General features: G+C 41.1%; 1 protein-coding gene across 7 annotated transcripts in view; it reads left to right on the top strand.

Moving 5' to 3' along the window:
* The first annotated feature begins 10,099 nt into the window (after positions 1-10,099).
* Positions 10,100-15,510, top strand: part of pax7a (paired box 7a) — a 41,573-nt gene continuing 36,162 nt past the window's right edge. Inside the window, exons 1-4 of one of the 7 annotated variants that reach the window (XM_037490599.2) lie at positions 10,100-10,610; positions 11,933-12,168; positions 12,732-12,858; positions 13,250-13,378. In XM_037490599.2, coding sequence (XP_037346496.1) covers positions 10,523-10,610; positions 11,933-12,168; positions 12,732-12,858; positions 13,250-13,378 — 580 coding nt within the window. In that variant the 5' untranslated portion in view covers positions 10,100-10,522. Of the gene's footprint in view, positions 10,611-11,932; positions 12,169-12,728; positions 12,874-13,249; positions 13,379-15,510 lie in introns of all 7 variants that reach the window. The other 6 variants (XM_037490596.2, XM_037490598.2, XM_037490595.2 and 3 more) reach the window with 6 other exon arrangements.

The raw sequence follows: 15,510 nt of genomic DNA, 5'->3' as shown, positions 1-15,510 counted from the left end.
TTTCTGCAAGGAGAGGTCAAATAAAAAACAACAAAAGAGATGGGCCCTCGTTTGTTATTCTGAAAATATCCTTCTGTCCCTGCGTGACTCCTCATAAATAAAGCCGGTTATGACTTACAAAAAGATAAAAGAGACATTACGCAAAATATTTATAATATACTGGTTTTTAATTTAATGGATTTACCTTTCGGTAAAGAATATATATGGTTGCCACCTCATACCATATCTTTTGTATTGTAGTCTCAGTTACATAGCAAGTAAAAGCTCTCTTATGAACTAATCATGCAGAGCTTCGTAGCAAGAATGTTATTGCTAATTGTTTTTTCATATTTATTCAAAGGGAAACAAGTTCAAAAAAGATTTTAAAATGTTGACGGTTTGGTTTGTCACAGAAATCATTTCAGAAACTGGATGAACAACTTAACATAAAACACTTATGTGGCTGGTTCTCATCAGCCAGGGCTGAAATTTACAGAGGAACGCATCATTAGTGAGTTGACCACGTTTTTTTTTTTTTTACTGTGGATACATCTGAAAATGAATAGAGGCTTTACACAGTCAAGCAGCAAACAAAATGAATCTTACATGGTGAATCGGCAATGCGTGATTAACTGAACGGTGACATTGATTCTAGTTGTGGCTCACTCTCGTGAGGACCCCATGCTCTTTGGGATACCAAGACGAGTTGTTCCTCCTCTAATCATCTGTGACAGTTCATTTAGGGACGCTCAGATGACCAGATATTTTACTTGGAAAAAGCAGGAGGAGTCTGCTTTAAAGGTTGAGACTGCCCCGGACATTGTAGTCAAAGACGCCTGAGTTTAATTTGATTATGTGGAAGAGGAAGACAATGCCACTAATGTCTTCTAAGCACTGAGCGTGATCTTACATGTGCACTTAAGACTCACTATACCTCCTGCAAGCTGAATTAAAGTAACGTTTAAATGCATGCGTGTGTTTGTCGTATGGCACCAAACCTCTGCATAATATAATACATATTTTGTTTCTAACTAACTAAAATGTATAATGACAGAATTGGTTTGAAAGTGGGTTCTTTTGAGAAATGTGTTCAAGTAATTAGAGCAAAGTGGAAATGTTCATCCGTGTAGAACTTTGGTCAGACTTGTGTTTGCTTTTATTAGTTCGAGGTACATATATTCTTTCATTCAAATCTATGCCTCACGCTGCATGAATCCCAAACTGAATTGTGTTTCAGATTGAAGTTTCACGCTTCAATACACAGGTATTAAAGGAACACTTTGACATTTTGGGAAAGGCATTTGTTCACTTTTTGGTGGGGAGTCAAATGAGACTTTTTTTATTTTTACCATTGTCTATTCTGGCTGTGTTCGAAGGCAAAACAGCACCTCAAAAGGTTACTCATGAAAAGCATATTTGGTTTGCATAATGCCCTATATGAACTAAAGTTGAAAAAAAATAACAGAGATGGATTATTTCTAGGCTTCAAACATTAACTTCCTGCAGCCTCGCCTGGTTCCCTGGCAACAACTCATGCAGCTGCTGGCTGTGCCCCTCTAACCGATATGTCAGAGTGGTGTCAATATTGTCATCTTTGCAAGAAAGTCTGTAAGGTTATCTTCCAATATGTGAAGGTATTGTTGAACTTTGATTATCAACTCAAAAAGGAATGTCTTCTTCAAATGTTTATGTTTCATTTATTGGTGGTAACTGGAAAATCTGCTAATCTTTGTCTATTCTTTTTAAAAACCTCAGGTCTTATATTTTATTTACTTTACTGTTTTCCAAGTTTTAAATGCCCGTATTTGGGGGGAGGGGTATTGTCTGAAAATAGGTCTGTTTCTGTTGTTTTGCATTTTGAAGAGATAATAGATGAGAGATTATTTCAAATGAATCATGTAGTGATCAAATCATATATATAGGATAACTTGATATACACTTATGTTGTCTAAATTGATGATAACGAGCGCACATTAAATAAAATTCTCCCAAAACTCTAAAGCAAAGAGTTCTGCTTGTGCAAATATCCCATTGAAGTTGAATCAAACGATATTATTATTATTATTATGTATTATCGTGCCATCATTATGGAGAGATGAAATTAACAAGACATTAATTGGTTCAGTTTGACTAGTGTTGACTATCCGATTCACTTCCATGCCTTTGAAAAGTAAAATGAGCCTATTGGGAGTTCCTCAAGGAAGCCAACATGAACACTGGGAGCATTTGCAAACGCTAGATGGTCCAGAATCGATCATGAGCCGGATCACCAAGCGGCCATGAGAAGCTTCTCTGACCTGGACAAGAGGTGAAAGTCACAGCTAAGTTTTTTTTTTTCTTCTTTTTTTCGTTTTTTTTTGTCTGTGGAACATTTGAGATACCGCATAAAAACCAACTCGGATCAAACCTAAGTCCCTGTGTTAACCACTGAATCACCCCGACCAAACCATTTTATGCTGCTTACTCATGACCACCAATTCTGCACCAAATAATACACGTTATGGGGACGATTATCAGTAAAACAGCCGGCCAAACTGCTCATTTACACAGAATGAAAATCAAAGTTTGTTTCATGTTGAGCTTTTGAAAGAAATAGCACATGCATGAGACTCTTCAGCTCGATTCGTCATAACGTTCAATCTTTTCAATCACGGGAGCCATGTGACTTCTTGTCTGTGAGCTCTTTGTGATGCCCCCGTGCTTTTAAAAAAAAATTTTTTTAAAGCATCTGTGTCCGGCGTGAGCAGAGATAGACGTTATGGTTGCGGAGAGCACCTAATGAAAAACAGGATTTGGTCACAGACGGAGGGTCAAGTGATCTTCCTTCTCTGGAGGGATCTTTCAGAGAGCTGTGGTGAGACTAATTAGGATAGCATGCAAAATGGAGGCATTACTTTTATCTTCATTAACAAAGAGACTTTTTCTCCTACTTTTTTTGTTGTTGAATATTTCTCCGCTGTTGCAGTCACTGATTAGAGCAGAAGTGTTACGTGTTCTTCGGTGTTTTTCGGCTGCTCTCCTCAGTCGGCGGAGAAGGGAACGCCGTGGGTGATGCACCACCTTTCATTTGACACATGTCTCAACTATTAATTCTGGTACTTTGAACAGATTGGAAGCGTCACTCGTGTTGTCGGCCAAAGAGTAGAGAAGGATAGTGCGCTTTATCTCAGCCCAGAGACTCACATGGTACACTGTTACGGATCATTTCCATCTTTTAGAACATAGCCTCTTCAACAGCTTTTGCTTTGGGAAAAGAACCAACTCTTGAACACGGCTCGAACGCGGTCTGATGGGATGTCTTGTAAGTCTTCAAAGGCCCGGATTGTTTTCCCTTAACGGGATGTTCTCAGGATGGAGGAGATCAACTCATTGGCTTGAAAACTGCACGTTTCTATTATGAAACAGGATAATATGCCCCCCCAAAAAATGGTTTCGTCCTAATATAAAGTAAACGTTTGTGAGCATGTCACAGGCATGTCAGTCTGAGCGAGCTTCAGAAAATTACATTTTGAAGACCCAAACAAGAAGACCTGTTTAACAGAGAAGACCAAGAGAGCTGAGGCACGGGTTAAATACCACGGTTCAATGCAGGAATTTGTGTAGTTTTTAAGGTGCTCCTACCTCATTTTCTAACCTTTCCACTATTTCAAGTCCAACACCAATACGAGGGAAACATTTTCACATCTCTGCATTTATTTGATAGCTACAATGAAAATGCATATTTGCGTATATATCAGTCCATAAAATATGAATCACACAATTCAAAGCAGTACTTTTAGATTGTAGTACTTCTACATGTATTTAATGTCCAGCTGATATAAAGGGTACTGAATTCTCCTTTATTTCTGTTTATGTGTATTTACTTCTTCAATTGTTATATTCAGCACAGGGGAGTTAAATGTATTGATGATAATTACATTACATTTAGCTGACTCTTTTATCCAAAGCGACCTACATTGCATTACATTTCGGCCTGGGGACCAATTAGGGGCTAGATGTTTTGCTCAGGGACACAGCACATGGAGCAACCTTGTGGCTCCCAGTGCACCGCACTACTTGATGCGCCACCATCACGCCTATAACTACAAATTATAATTTAGTTATAAATAATCTTGTGAACTAGATTCAAATTTGACATCATGAAACAATAAACATCCGGTGAGATTCCAGATTCCGGGTGTTTATTTTCACTCCGATTATACAAGTACAACTGTGTGAATTTCTCTCGCTGGGGGGGGGGGGGGGGGGGTGGCTCCAAAAAACAAAGCAGAATCCCCAAAATACCCTTACACACAAATAAGAAGCAATAAAAGAAAAACCAACAAACAGTAAGAGTTTGCATACCGGGTAACTTTAGCCTGTTAATGGTAATATTTGGTCACATGACGTCGTGTGACAGGGCCGCTGTGAGGGCTGGTGACCTGCTTCCTGTGCCGCTGCTTCTCCCCAGACCTCGGCTGGCAGAGCTGAAACGCCAGAGCCACACTGGTAGGTTGTGTGAGAGGACAAGTGGATTTTGCATGCACATCAGAGCGTGATACCCAAGAATTTTGGTCCCATCACATGCCACACACACACACACACACACACACAGACGCATGCACACAAGCACAACGCGCACCCGGAGCATTCATGGTCGTGTGAAATGGATTTTAACACTGGCCACTGTAATGAAATGATGCCAGCGACCCACATTATTCCTTTACAGGCAAACTCTCCAAAGGTTTCAGTGTACTCTCAGCGTCCGATGTATTTACAGCATTAAAATGAGTTTTAGCAGCTACATAAATATTTACATTGCAAATAATCCGTTTCCTGTTACTGCAGGCATTATGGCAAAGAGGTTTTATTTCACTTTCCTTGAGTTCAGTTTACTGGACAGAACACAAACAGATTGACACACTAAAAAGAACATATATAGGCCTATATATATTTTTCCCTTTGACCAATTACAAATAAGAGGTACTAACAGAAAAAGCCCTTGTGGTTGGATGGTGAAACCTTTGAAGGGATTTAGAGCAAAGTGACAACTACCAACGGGGATCAAAAAATTCTCATTTGCTGATTTAGTCTCAGTCACACGTGCTTCGGGGCAATCCGTTCATCTCTGATCTTTCACATTTAGGTGCAAGTGTAACCTGTTTATTGAACACCCAGTAGCAATGCAGAGATTACTTGTGTAGCTGTAATGAGGCGCCCCCCCCCCCCTCTCTCAAACTGACACTAAACCAAAAGGTGCCTTATCTCAAGGGACATCGTAGGCGGCCATGACAAGTTATACACCGCTTAAAACGCAGCATTATCTGAATGCGTTTGCGCCGGTTCGAGGCGAATCATCAAAGACACGAGATCGGAGCGGTTTGGCTCCGACGCGGCGCCTTGTTTACGTGCATCTCGGGAGTAGCAGGCGTTGCTTAAAACTCTCGCGGCCAACGCCGCCGTCCTCTTGCGCGCGTTTTAACGTTTAAACAGACTGGTGTCGGGGTTGAAAGTGATGCTGTGTGACAGTGAGACAGAGCGAGGCGCTTTGTAGCTCCTCTCCTGCGCTGAAACGGAAGAGGACAGGTGAGCTCTGGCGCTGCGGCGATAAGAGCGTCGGGACGCGTAGACAACAGGTCTCTTAACGCATTGTTTAAGGGGGATAAAGGAGCGCCGTTGCACCTCCCCGAGACGCCGAGGAGACAACAGCCGTCGTCATGGGCCTCCTCCGGAGACTTCTTTGTCTATCTTCCTGCAGGGAAGACCTCTATCTCTGGTGTCACCCGTTTGTTCTGCGTTGTGCCAAGTGAAGGTGCTATCGAGGGTACACTGAAATTCACACTTTAATGAGCAGTGACAGCACGTCAACCCCCCCCCCCCCCCCTCCAGCTCGCTCCTGCCACCCCGGCACCCACCTGCACCCTTCCAGCTGAGTCCGCCTGTCTGTGTGACGTCACCAGCGGAGTTGTTTTTCGCTCTGCGGAGACGGGGCGGCCTGTTGACGGTGTTGCAATAATGACGCAACGTCCACACATTTTCCCCCAGCTTTGTCTGATATGATTTTTCTTTCAGAAACTTAACGTGTTTCCCCCCCCCCCCCCCCCCCCGTGTCCCGCCGGGCCTCGCTGCGATACCTCTAGATCTCCTTGGAACTCCCAGAGAAAAGCATCTCCCTGGAAGTGGCCTTTGGCTGTGTTTGATCATTGGTTGAGTTATGGACGTCTCTCGGAGTCGTAACTCAGATTGCAGGTCGCAGATGACAGCCTAACATGTGTTGCTTTTCGCACTCCCCTTACCGCACGTTGTGTGTCAAAGAAGCTCCCAGGTTTAAAAAAAAACAAAAACTAAATTCAACCATATGATCACCCGGAGATCAACCCAAAGACTGATCTTCTCTCAAAGAAAAATGTCTTGGTCGTCTGTGGTTCTTTTGGGGAAAGTATTACAATTTCCAAAAGCTATCAGCCTCGCCTTGCTGACTTTATTTTGTGTTTCTTACACATTGTATTTGTTCTGTGTAAAGCCAGCGAGGAGGAGAATGAACGGTGGGAGAGTTCAAGCAAGGTTCACACGTTGGCTAACTTGTTCCAAATGAAGTGAGGAATGCTCTTCGCTCTCCTTATTAACCAAACAACACCTGGTCAGACCCTAAATGTTCACCTCCTCCTCCCCGTGCCACACATAATGAGATGATTATCTCAAATCAGCTTTCTTTAGCTAAAGTATAAGCTTTTAGCCGGGTCTCCTCTTCAGAGCATATTTCATAAGCTCCTTCCATAGTGATAAAATATTTCCCATAAGGAAGTGATCACACATTTGGATAACCCCGAGCAGATGTGAGAAAGTCTCATCAAGTTAACAAGCTCGTGGTGGAAGTGCAGATCTTGTCACTGTTAAAGCAGCAAGGAACGCTCTCTCCGGGGGCCTCGCAGAGGAGGCAAATGGATGGAAGACGATGGTGAAAAAACAGGGTTCACCATTTGTTGGGGCTTGAACGCAGTTTATCACAGGGACCACTGTGTTGTTAAACCGAAGCAGATCTCGCATGCAACGATTTCAAATCGTCACAGCCGAGGCCCGGCCTTTACAGGAGAGAAAGCACGGCTTGTGATTTGTACGTCGGGTACAGATCAGATGTCTAAAAACAGAACTTGCCCACAGCATTAATGTGCCCACAAAAGGGGAAATTGAAATGAAGTCATGATTTTCTTTTTTTATACTTTGTAGGGATCATAAGACAGCATTAAACGTTTTGGGGTTATACATTAAAAGTAATTGTGTGTTATAAAAAGCGGGCGTGAATCAGGTTTCACAGTCTTTATTCTCCTATTTTCCATGTTATTAACAGTACGCAGACAATGCAGAATGTGAATGTGCTAACGTATGAATCTGCTGTATTGCACAGAAATAAAACAACCCCTAATTTAAAGATATTCTGCAAACCATTTAATGAAGACAAAAAGTGTTGTTCGGTTGCATTAAACATTCCACTCTCACTCGCTTGAAGATAAAAGCACAATTTAAATCCAGTATAAAATAATGTTTGTATACACTTAACGCCTGTGCTTCTCGCCTTTGTTCGGCTCAGACAAAGATAAAGCCTAAATTGGCGATGCCTCTCATCAAAGGTGTTTTCCCCTTTGTGCTCCTCAACGTGAATAGCTCTACGTTGTGTATAGAGAAAATAAATGTAGATAGGAGAGGAGGGGAAAGTGTTCACCTACAGCAAAAAAGAAACTTTGGTAATTGCCATAACGCAAATAATGAGAGGCTATGTAGCAAAGTGTTTGAAGAGCGGTGCTGATCAAGATAAGATTGGAGACAGTATCTTGGGAGAGAGGAAGTGTTTTTCTGTCTTCTGCCGCTGAAAGGAAACTTAAGTGACAGAGCTACTTATATGAGCCAGACGCTGAGAAGAACCCTGCAGAAACAACCAGGATAAATGGAGTTCAGGGTGTGACGAGGACGAGTGGCACTCAGATTCCACTTGTGCTCAAATAATACGGGGAAAAAAACCTAAAACATTTATTTACACAAACATTGGGAAGGATCATAGGAAGGTGCCCAATGCAGCTTTTTCTCCAAATAAATCAACTGATTGAAAAAGTGGAACGGTAGTCGCCCACTAGTGGACATGGTGACAGACAAGGTTAGTTAACAAACTGGCCTTTTAAAGGAACTGAGTAAATATGGACCAGGTTTGCAAGCTTAAACTCAATTGTATTTGCTATTTTTTCTTCTAGTTCTGAAGAAAGTGAAACTGGCTCAAGGCTTTTAAAGGGAAGCCTGTGGCTGTTCTAGCACTTGTAGATATTGTTTCCTGCAAGCTGAAGTTATCACACATTTATGGAGGCATAATTGTTTACACCATTCTGGCCACGTTGCAATTTACTTTTATCATGGTGTCATATCAACAATAATTTGAACACACAACAATTTTACAATAAAGTAGGATTAAAGCCCTGCATTTTGTGCGCTTGTTAGTCTTTTCCAGCTTTAAATTTGTAGGGCCATTTTTTAGGGTTTTTGTAAAGGTGTAATTGTATACTGCAGACAAAAATTTTTTAAAATGCCTAAAAGCAATCAAAAGCATTAGATTGAAGGATTATCTGTTCTTTACATATGTCCGTTTTATAAGTGTCCCTGTGTGAAAGTATTACAAACTGAAAAACATCGTATTTAATTTAATGCTCATGTTAAATGATCCAGAATGTCTCTGCAAAATCTTTGTTTATTTGGGTGTAATCATCAACAGCTGCATAACAAATGAATAACAGGCTAATAATGATTGAAAACAGGGGCTAGACCTGATGGTGGTGAACCAATGATATTTTCTGGGGTTATTAGCTTAAACTGCGTGTCTGTGTGATTTAAAAAAAATACCTGGTTTAGCTTCATAAAAAAAGAGGTGACATATTTGTAAAAAAAAAAAAAAATTAAAAAACGTGTTTTCCATAAGAGACATGAGCTATTCTTTGGATTTCGCTTGATTGATGCTCGAGTTAATCCAGTGCTCTTTGCGCCTTCCCAGGAGGGTGAGGCGTCTCTTTGTGCTTCTCCGTCCCATGTGAAGCAAACCAAAGCGGGAGAGTGAGGGTCATAGCTGTTCGGCAGGGTACCAGATCCTTCCCACCGGCACATCTGCATGTGAAATCGCCATTTCACCCCTCCACACTCCCTAATTGTTGCTAAAATTATTTGTGAAATTGCCTTCCACCAGGAGTGTTTTCCACGGCAATTGTCACACACTGTTATATGCACGGTGGGCCCACCGAGTTGACACACACACACACACCTCTTCTTTTCTGCCATATGTATTTTTTATTCGTGTTTAATAGCGGAGTGTTTTTTTTTAAACAATTACCTTTGAGCGTTTTGGTCTTGTTGCGCGAGGGCAAGTCAACCTGTTGTCGCCAATAGCGGGTCGATCCAAACGCTGTAATTACCGCCGCGGCTATAGGAGCGATTTACACGTTCACGCTGCGCACATTTACTTAATTGAAAGGTTAACAAGCCAAAAGCATCGTATAGTCTGACCGTCACCGGGCTGGGCTGCATGCTCGGGCACAGCCTGGTCCGCTCACAAACCACACCACCAACTCCTGAAAGTATTGTGGGCCGTGGTTTTCTGCGTATTTACCGGTGCAGGTATATGGAGGAATTACGGGATTTATCAAGAACCGAATAGTGTTGGTCATTAGATTAAATTATTAATATTTATTCCTCTTTGTAGTATCTTTATCAGTATTGCATTTTTAATCTGCAGGCAGTAAGCGCACCGCAATCATATTTTAACGAAACGGTGACATGTTGCTAGTAGTTTTTATTATACATTATTGGAGTTTATTTTACATCAAGCAAAAAAAGGGAAAATGGAAATGTCACCATTTAAAAGCATTAATATTCCGCAGGTTCAAACGGCTGAGTGTCAGGGAAGCACATTTGGAAAAGACAGGCTTTGGGATAACATTTAGACATAATAACATTTTGAACTGCCTTTTTGGTGTGTGGAGCCGCATGCGGGAGGCAGCAGTGAATAAAAAGTGGAATGCGTGGCTCTGATTGGTCGGTTGGCTCCTGGCTAAACCCACTCGCTTTCATCCATAAAAGAAAGGCACGGGAGCCTATGGGAGCGCTCGGCTGTCTCCTCCTACGACATGCACCAAAGTTGGCCACTTAAACTACTTCCCACCAGCCAGCAGACATTCGACTGAATGCAAACCACACCAAGGGAAAAGAATAACATTGCATTTTCTCCAACTTATACTCACTAATTTAAGAGCTCCGTTTTGCAGACTTCCCAGCTCGAAGGGGTTGTTCATTTATTTTGCAGCAGCAGCAGCAGCAGCTGTCTTTTAAAATATATTTTGGCACGTCCATCGCAGCAGAGGAGAGCATCACTTTGTTTTTCCGCCGGTGGAAGAAGGGCTTGTCCGGTTTCTCCGCCTGGGATTGGGATTTGACGGCAGGCAGGGCGTCATATTGATCATTTTGAAGACATTCCGTTTTTTTTTTTTTAAACTTGGACTGGAGTCCAGTTTTGTTGTTCGTCCAAGTAGCTTAAATGATGGCTACTTTACCAGGAACAATGCCTCGGATGATGCGCCCTGCGCCAGGCCAGAACTACCCCCGAACCGGCTTCCCCCTGGAAGGTGAGATAAATGACGACGTGTGTTTAACGTTTGAGACACAAAAAAAAAACCCATCATTACTCCGCTCTAAAATTCACACACGGCGCACATCGTCGCCGTTACATGAACATGTGGGTGATCAAATCTGACCTGCAGTCAGTGATGATTAAAGTCAACAACCTGAATCAAAAGTGAATTATAGTTGCAGTGAAAGCATCAACTCGTGCTTTTTTTTAAAAAGTCCTTGTACTCGTATGATTTGATTCCCGCCACAAGATATTTTCTATGTATTCTATTTATTTGTAATTGAGTTAAATGTTTGTTTTCAGACATAAATACTCTCGGCAATTATCTCGCGTTAAACATCATCTGCCCGAAATGTTTCTATTAATTACATTAAATACTGTATGTGGTATTTGTTTTATGTTTCTGGTGGTTTATATTTCAAATTGTGTTTTAATTGTATTAATGACCAGAGGCACAGAAAATGTTGAATTTGAAAATATTGCTGGTCTTAAAATTAAAGGCAGCCAGACAGTAATTACAACACTTTGGACGACACATTAAACAGACTTTTTTTTAAAACAATTTAAGCAACATTCAGTTTAGTCCAGCTTCAATTTATACAGACACACACACACACACACACACACACACACACACACACAAACACGCACACACACACGCACACACACACACACACACACCACAAAAGCAATCTATTTGGTAATTATTTTTTTTTAACTTGGATGCCCACACTCAAGTTGTCTGAACATATGGGCGGAAAAAGATCACTTCGTATTTGCATGCATTTATGGCAACAGTTTTCCCATTACACCTAGTTCGTGCTCAAGTGCTCTGGACTGAAATGTACAAAAAACACGTAGCTCGCGAGTCACTCGAGCTCCGGGATTTGTTCAAGTGTCCGGCTGCTGGAAATGGGAATAATACACACACACACAAAGAGATGACTCAAAGGATCACATCAATATTTGTACAGCATGACTAGGAATAATCAAGGTGGGAAGTGTCACCCTCTTCAGTGTCTCTTGAATGTGAAATTGGATGCCGAAGTGGCCGTGGATGCATGCTGTCAGCCACACTGGCGATGGATGAATTTGGCACGACGCTCTCTCGACAACGCGTAATATCATAATGTGCGTAAATTGCGCCCCATTAAAAGTCAGTAATACAGCAAACAAGCGGCTGTGTGACTCAAGCAGGTTTTGCCACATATAGCCAACGGTGTCCTGAAGTACAGGGTGTGTCGTTGTTGTTTTTTTATTTGTTTTTGTTTTGTTTTGTTATTGTTTTTGAGACTTGTATTGTGTGTTGTGGCGCAGTATCCACCCCTCTGGGCCAGGGTAGGGTGAACCAGCTGGGCGGCGTGTTCATCAACGGGAGGCCCCTGCCAAACCACATCCGACACAAGATAGTGGAGATGGCCCACCACGGCATCCGACCCTGCGTAATCTCGCGACAACTACGAGTTTCTCACGGTTGTGTGTCGAAGATCCTCTGCCGATACCAGGAGACCGGCTCGATCCGTCCGGGGGCCATAGGAGGCAGCAAGCCCAGGGTGAGTGGGTCCCATGAAGGACACCTGAGCGATCACGTGTCGTCCTCTTGTGTTTTTATGTCTAAATAATAATACTGATGACATTGATAATAAATTACCTTTTAGCCCACCAGTAACAGCATTTTTTCCAGTTCTGGTTATAGCGTACTTTGTAGATTGTATTTGGTTCTAGATTTTAATAAATTTGGAAAACATACACAAAAATACTGAGGCGCAAATTTCCATTGTTATAATAATTGTTGTTGATGTTGTATTGCATGACAATATAATACTGTATTTATTTAACAATAAATCAATTTTTTATTACACAATCTTTATTTGATATATTATAGACACATAATTTTTCACTGGTGTTTTTTTAAATGTATTTTATTGTGACCTTTTAATTATTGACGTATTTGTTCTAGAAAAACAAATACTAATTTTTATATTTTTTTCTTTAGTAAACGTATGTTTTGGGCTCACAGTTGTCTCTATCTTTTGAAAAGCCTGGCAATTAAAACTGAAATTCCTTCCTTTGTTTGCCCATTTCCTCCCTTTGCACAATTTCAAACCTAAAGCAGGTGGCTACTCCCGACGTGGAGAAAAGGATCGAGGAGTACAAGAGAGAAAACCCCGGTATGTTCAGCTGGGAGATACGGGATAAGCTGCTGAAGGACGGGGTGTGCGACAGAAGCACAGTTCCTTCAGGTGAGGCTTCATCCGGTAAGCTGCACTTTTTTTTTCTTATTACGAGCGAACTCTGCAGCATCACTTCTGAACATCACTTTGAATCCAACATGTTTTAAGCCCCAGTTACTGGTAATAACATGTTTGAGTGTAGCAGGAGGCACACATGTAGCTATGTGACCCAGAACAAAAATCACCCTGTGCCTTTGATGCTCAATAGATAATTTTCATTACTGTATTTATAGTGTCATTTTTACTTTAATTTAGTTTTTCTTCAACGCAGCTTCTTCATGTAAAACTTTTTCTGTGCTTTTTTTGTGTGGTATCCTAAAAAAAAATGTATGATAGGATTACAATGGTTCTTTTATGGGTTTTAGAGCTAATCACCCATTTACCTTTTTGTTGCCATTAGTGAGCTCCATCAGCCGCGTATTGAGGGCCCGATTTGGCAAAAAAGATGACGAGGATGACTGTGATAAGAAGGATGAAGATGGAGAAAAGAAAACAAAGCATAGCATCGATGGCATCCTCGGTGATAAATGTAAGTTAACAGCAGAACCTATATGGCCCTTTTGTTTATGTCTGAAATAACAAATTATGATTATTATGATTAGGTTAAATTGCAGCCTTGTAAGCAGAGAGCAAATGTTTTAACTAGACTCCCTACTTTACGTTCTCTTGGGAAATTGTCCCACATCCGAGCTGCAGCTAAACGCAGACAATTTGCTTCTGCTTTTAACTCGGAGCCAGCAGTTGTTCATTCACTCAATTATTAATGAGAGCCTTGGCAGACGCTATTTAACTGCAGAAAATTAATTTGTGTGGCGAATTCCTCCTCATTCATTCAGTCATTTAACGACCTCTAGATGACAGCTGACAGTTGACCCAATCACAATCGATGTCAGTTCACTGACATTTCCCCGCTTGTCATTTAAAGTGGAAATGTTCATATTATTTATTTGCTGTATCAGTAATGCATGCGAGGAGGGGAGAATAACGCTTTGACGCAGGTATTTGCTGTCAGAGATAAGAGAGATTTTCAATATTCTTTACAAGTTTATAACACGTTTACATGAATTGATTTTATGCTTTTTAGTATGTTTTGTATATTTAAAAAGATCAAATATAAAATCACGATTGCTGACATTTTTCGCATCAGAAGTTTGGTTAAAGTTGTTCAACATTGTCAAAGTAGAACGTCTGATTTGTCCTGTGTTATTTTATTCAGTTCAGTGCTTCACTTTAGTTGTATTGGTATTAAGTAAAAAAACGGTGTAAAGGTTTGCTCTTTTGATTATAAAATAAGTTGATGGATTTTAGATAATAGTTCCATAAAATCCCAAATGTTCCCCCGAAAAGACAACTGCCAGAAGATTTTCAAACTTGAAGATGAACTTCACGAGCGAAACCTCCCCATCCATTGACGCGTTTCTAAAGTGAAAAGTCCGAGGTACAAAAGCAAATCCTGGAAAGCAGGGCAGCGAGAAGCAGAGAATGAGCGCGTCCATTGTCATTCAAAAATCGGGTAAAAAAAATAGAGAAAACGTGGGACAAAGGGCAAAGAGTGACATAAAAGGAGATGAATTATTCAGTACGCCCCGCTGGTAGATAGTTTTGTAATTTTATATAATGGCCCTTTGGAGAAGAATCAGTTGATAGCGTGAAAACGGTCTCTCTTTTTTTCTGTCACACCACGCGTTAATGTTACAGGGAAAATGTCACAATTTTGTGGCAAATCTTTCAAGTGTCGATGTAGATGGTTTGTAAACCCTGTCGGCTAAAAATGACCAACGTTCTTTTGGAGAGTCCGCCCGTTACGCACGGCGCTGCCGCGTAACAACGAGCACATGTTTTCCGACTAATGCGATGGGTTGACTTGTAAAGTGGTAAATACTTTATTATTGCATTATTATTGACTTTCTACCGCTGGTGCAAAAATATCTGCATAATGTTTCCGCGTCTATTTTTTTTTTTCTTCTCGTGGTGCTCCTTGTGTGTTTTAAATTGGGAGTCAATTACGTTGCTATAAAAAGAGACGCATCCTCCCGCGTAAAGCAGTTTAGACTACCGGCATCCGGATGGCATTTAATAATGTTAATACTTATTAGAGTAAGCGCTGGAAACGATGGTTGCTGAATAGGTGGCTGTGTTCGTGCAGGGTGTAATAGCTCGCAGGCATGGTAAGAAATGTATTTATCCCCAATCAGCCCCTCGCTCCGCGAGTTTGAAGCACAGCCCTTATGTGGAGAGGGGTTTTAAAGCAGATTAAATAGAGCCTTTTATTTCTTTTCACTTTCATCTCTGAGCGGAGCTCACAGTGGCTCGCCCAGGGCACAAAATTCATGAGGTTTTTTTTTCTTCTTTCGTTTACTTATCCCGATTTTAAGACTTTATTTATTTATCTATTTGTTTATTAGGCCTGTGTATTAGATTTTCTCAAGGGTTACATCACGGATTTATCCCAGCTCTAATCTAGTTTTATTCAACGTGTATACAAACTGCTAAGCATTTTATAATATTGCAAAAAAAATTTAATTGCCTGAGGTATGTTGTCATTTCTCATAAACAAAGCGAAAAAAGAAAGTAAAACCTATGAACTCGGTGCATATGCTCTCACTTTGCTGCATTGTCCCTCACGCGCTCCGATCATTTTAGATCTGTCTGTCATCGTCG

Source organism: Pungitius pungitius, chromosome 8 (assembly GCF_949316345.1).
Source record: "Pungitius pungitius chromosome 8, fPunPun2.1, whole genome shotgun sequence".
NCBI classification, from domain to species: domain Eukaryota; kingdom Metazoa; phylum Chordata; class Actinopteri; order Perciformes; family Gasterosteidae; genus Pungitius; species Pungitius pungitius.
Note: the sequence above shows the minus strand (reverse complement) of the source record. Positions and strands in the feature narration are given on the sequence as shown.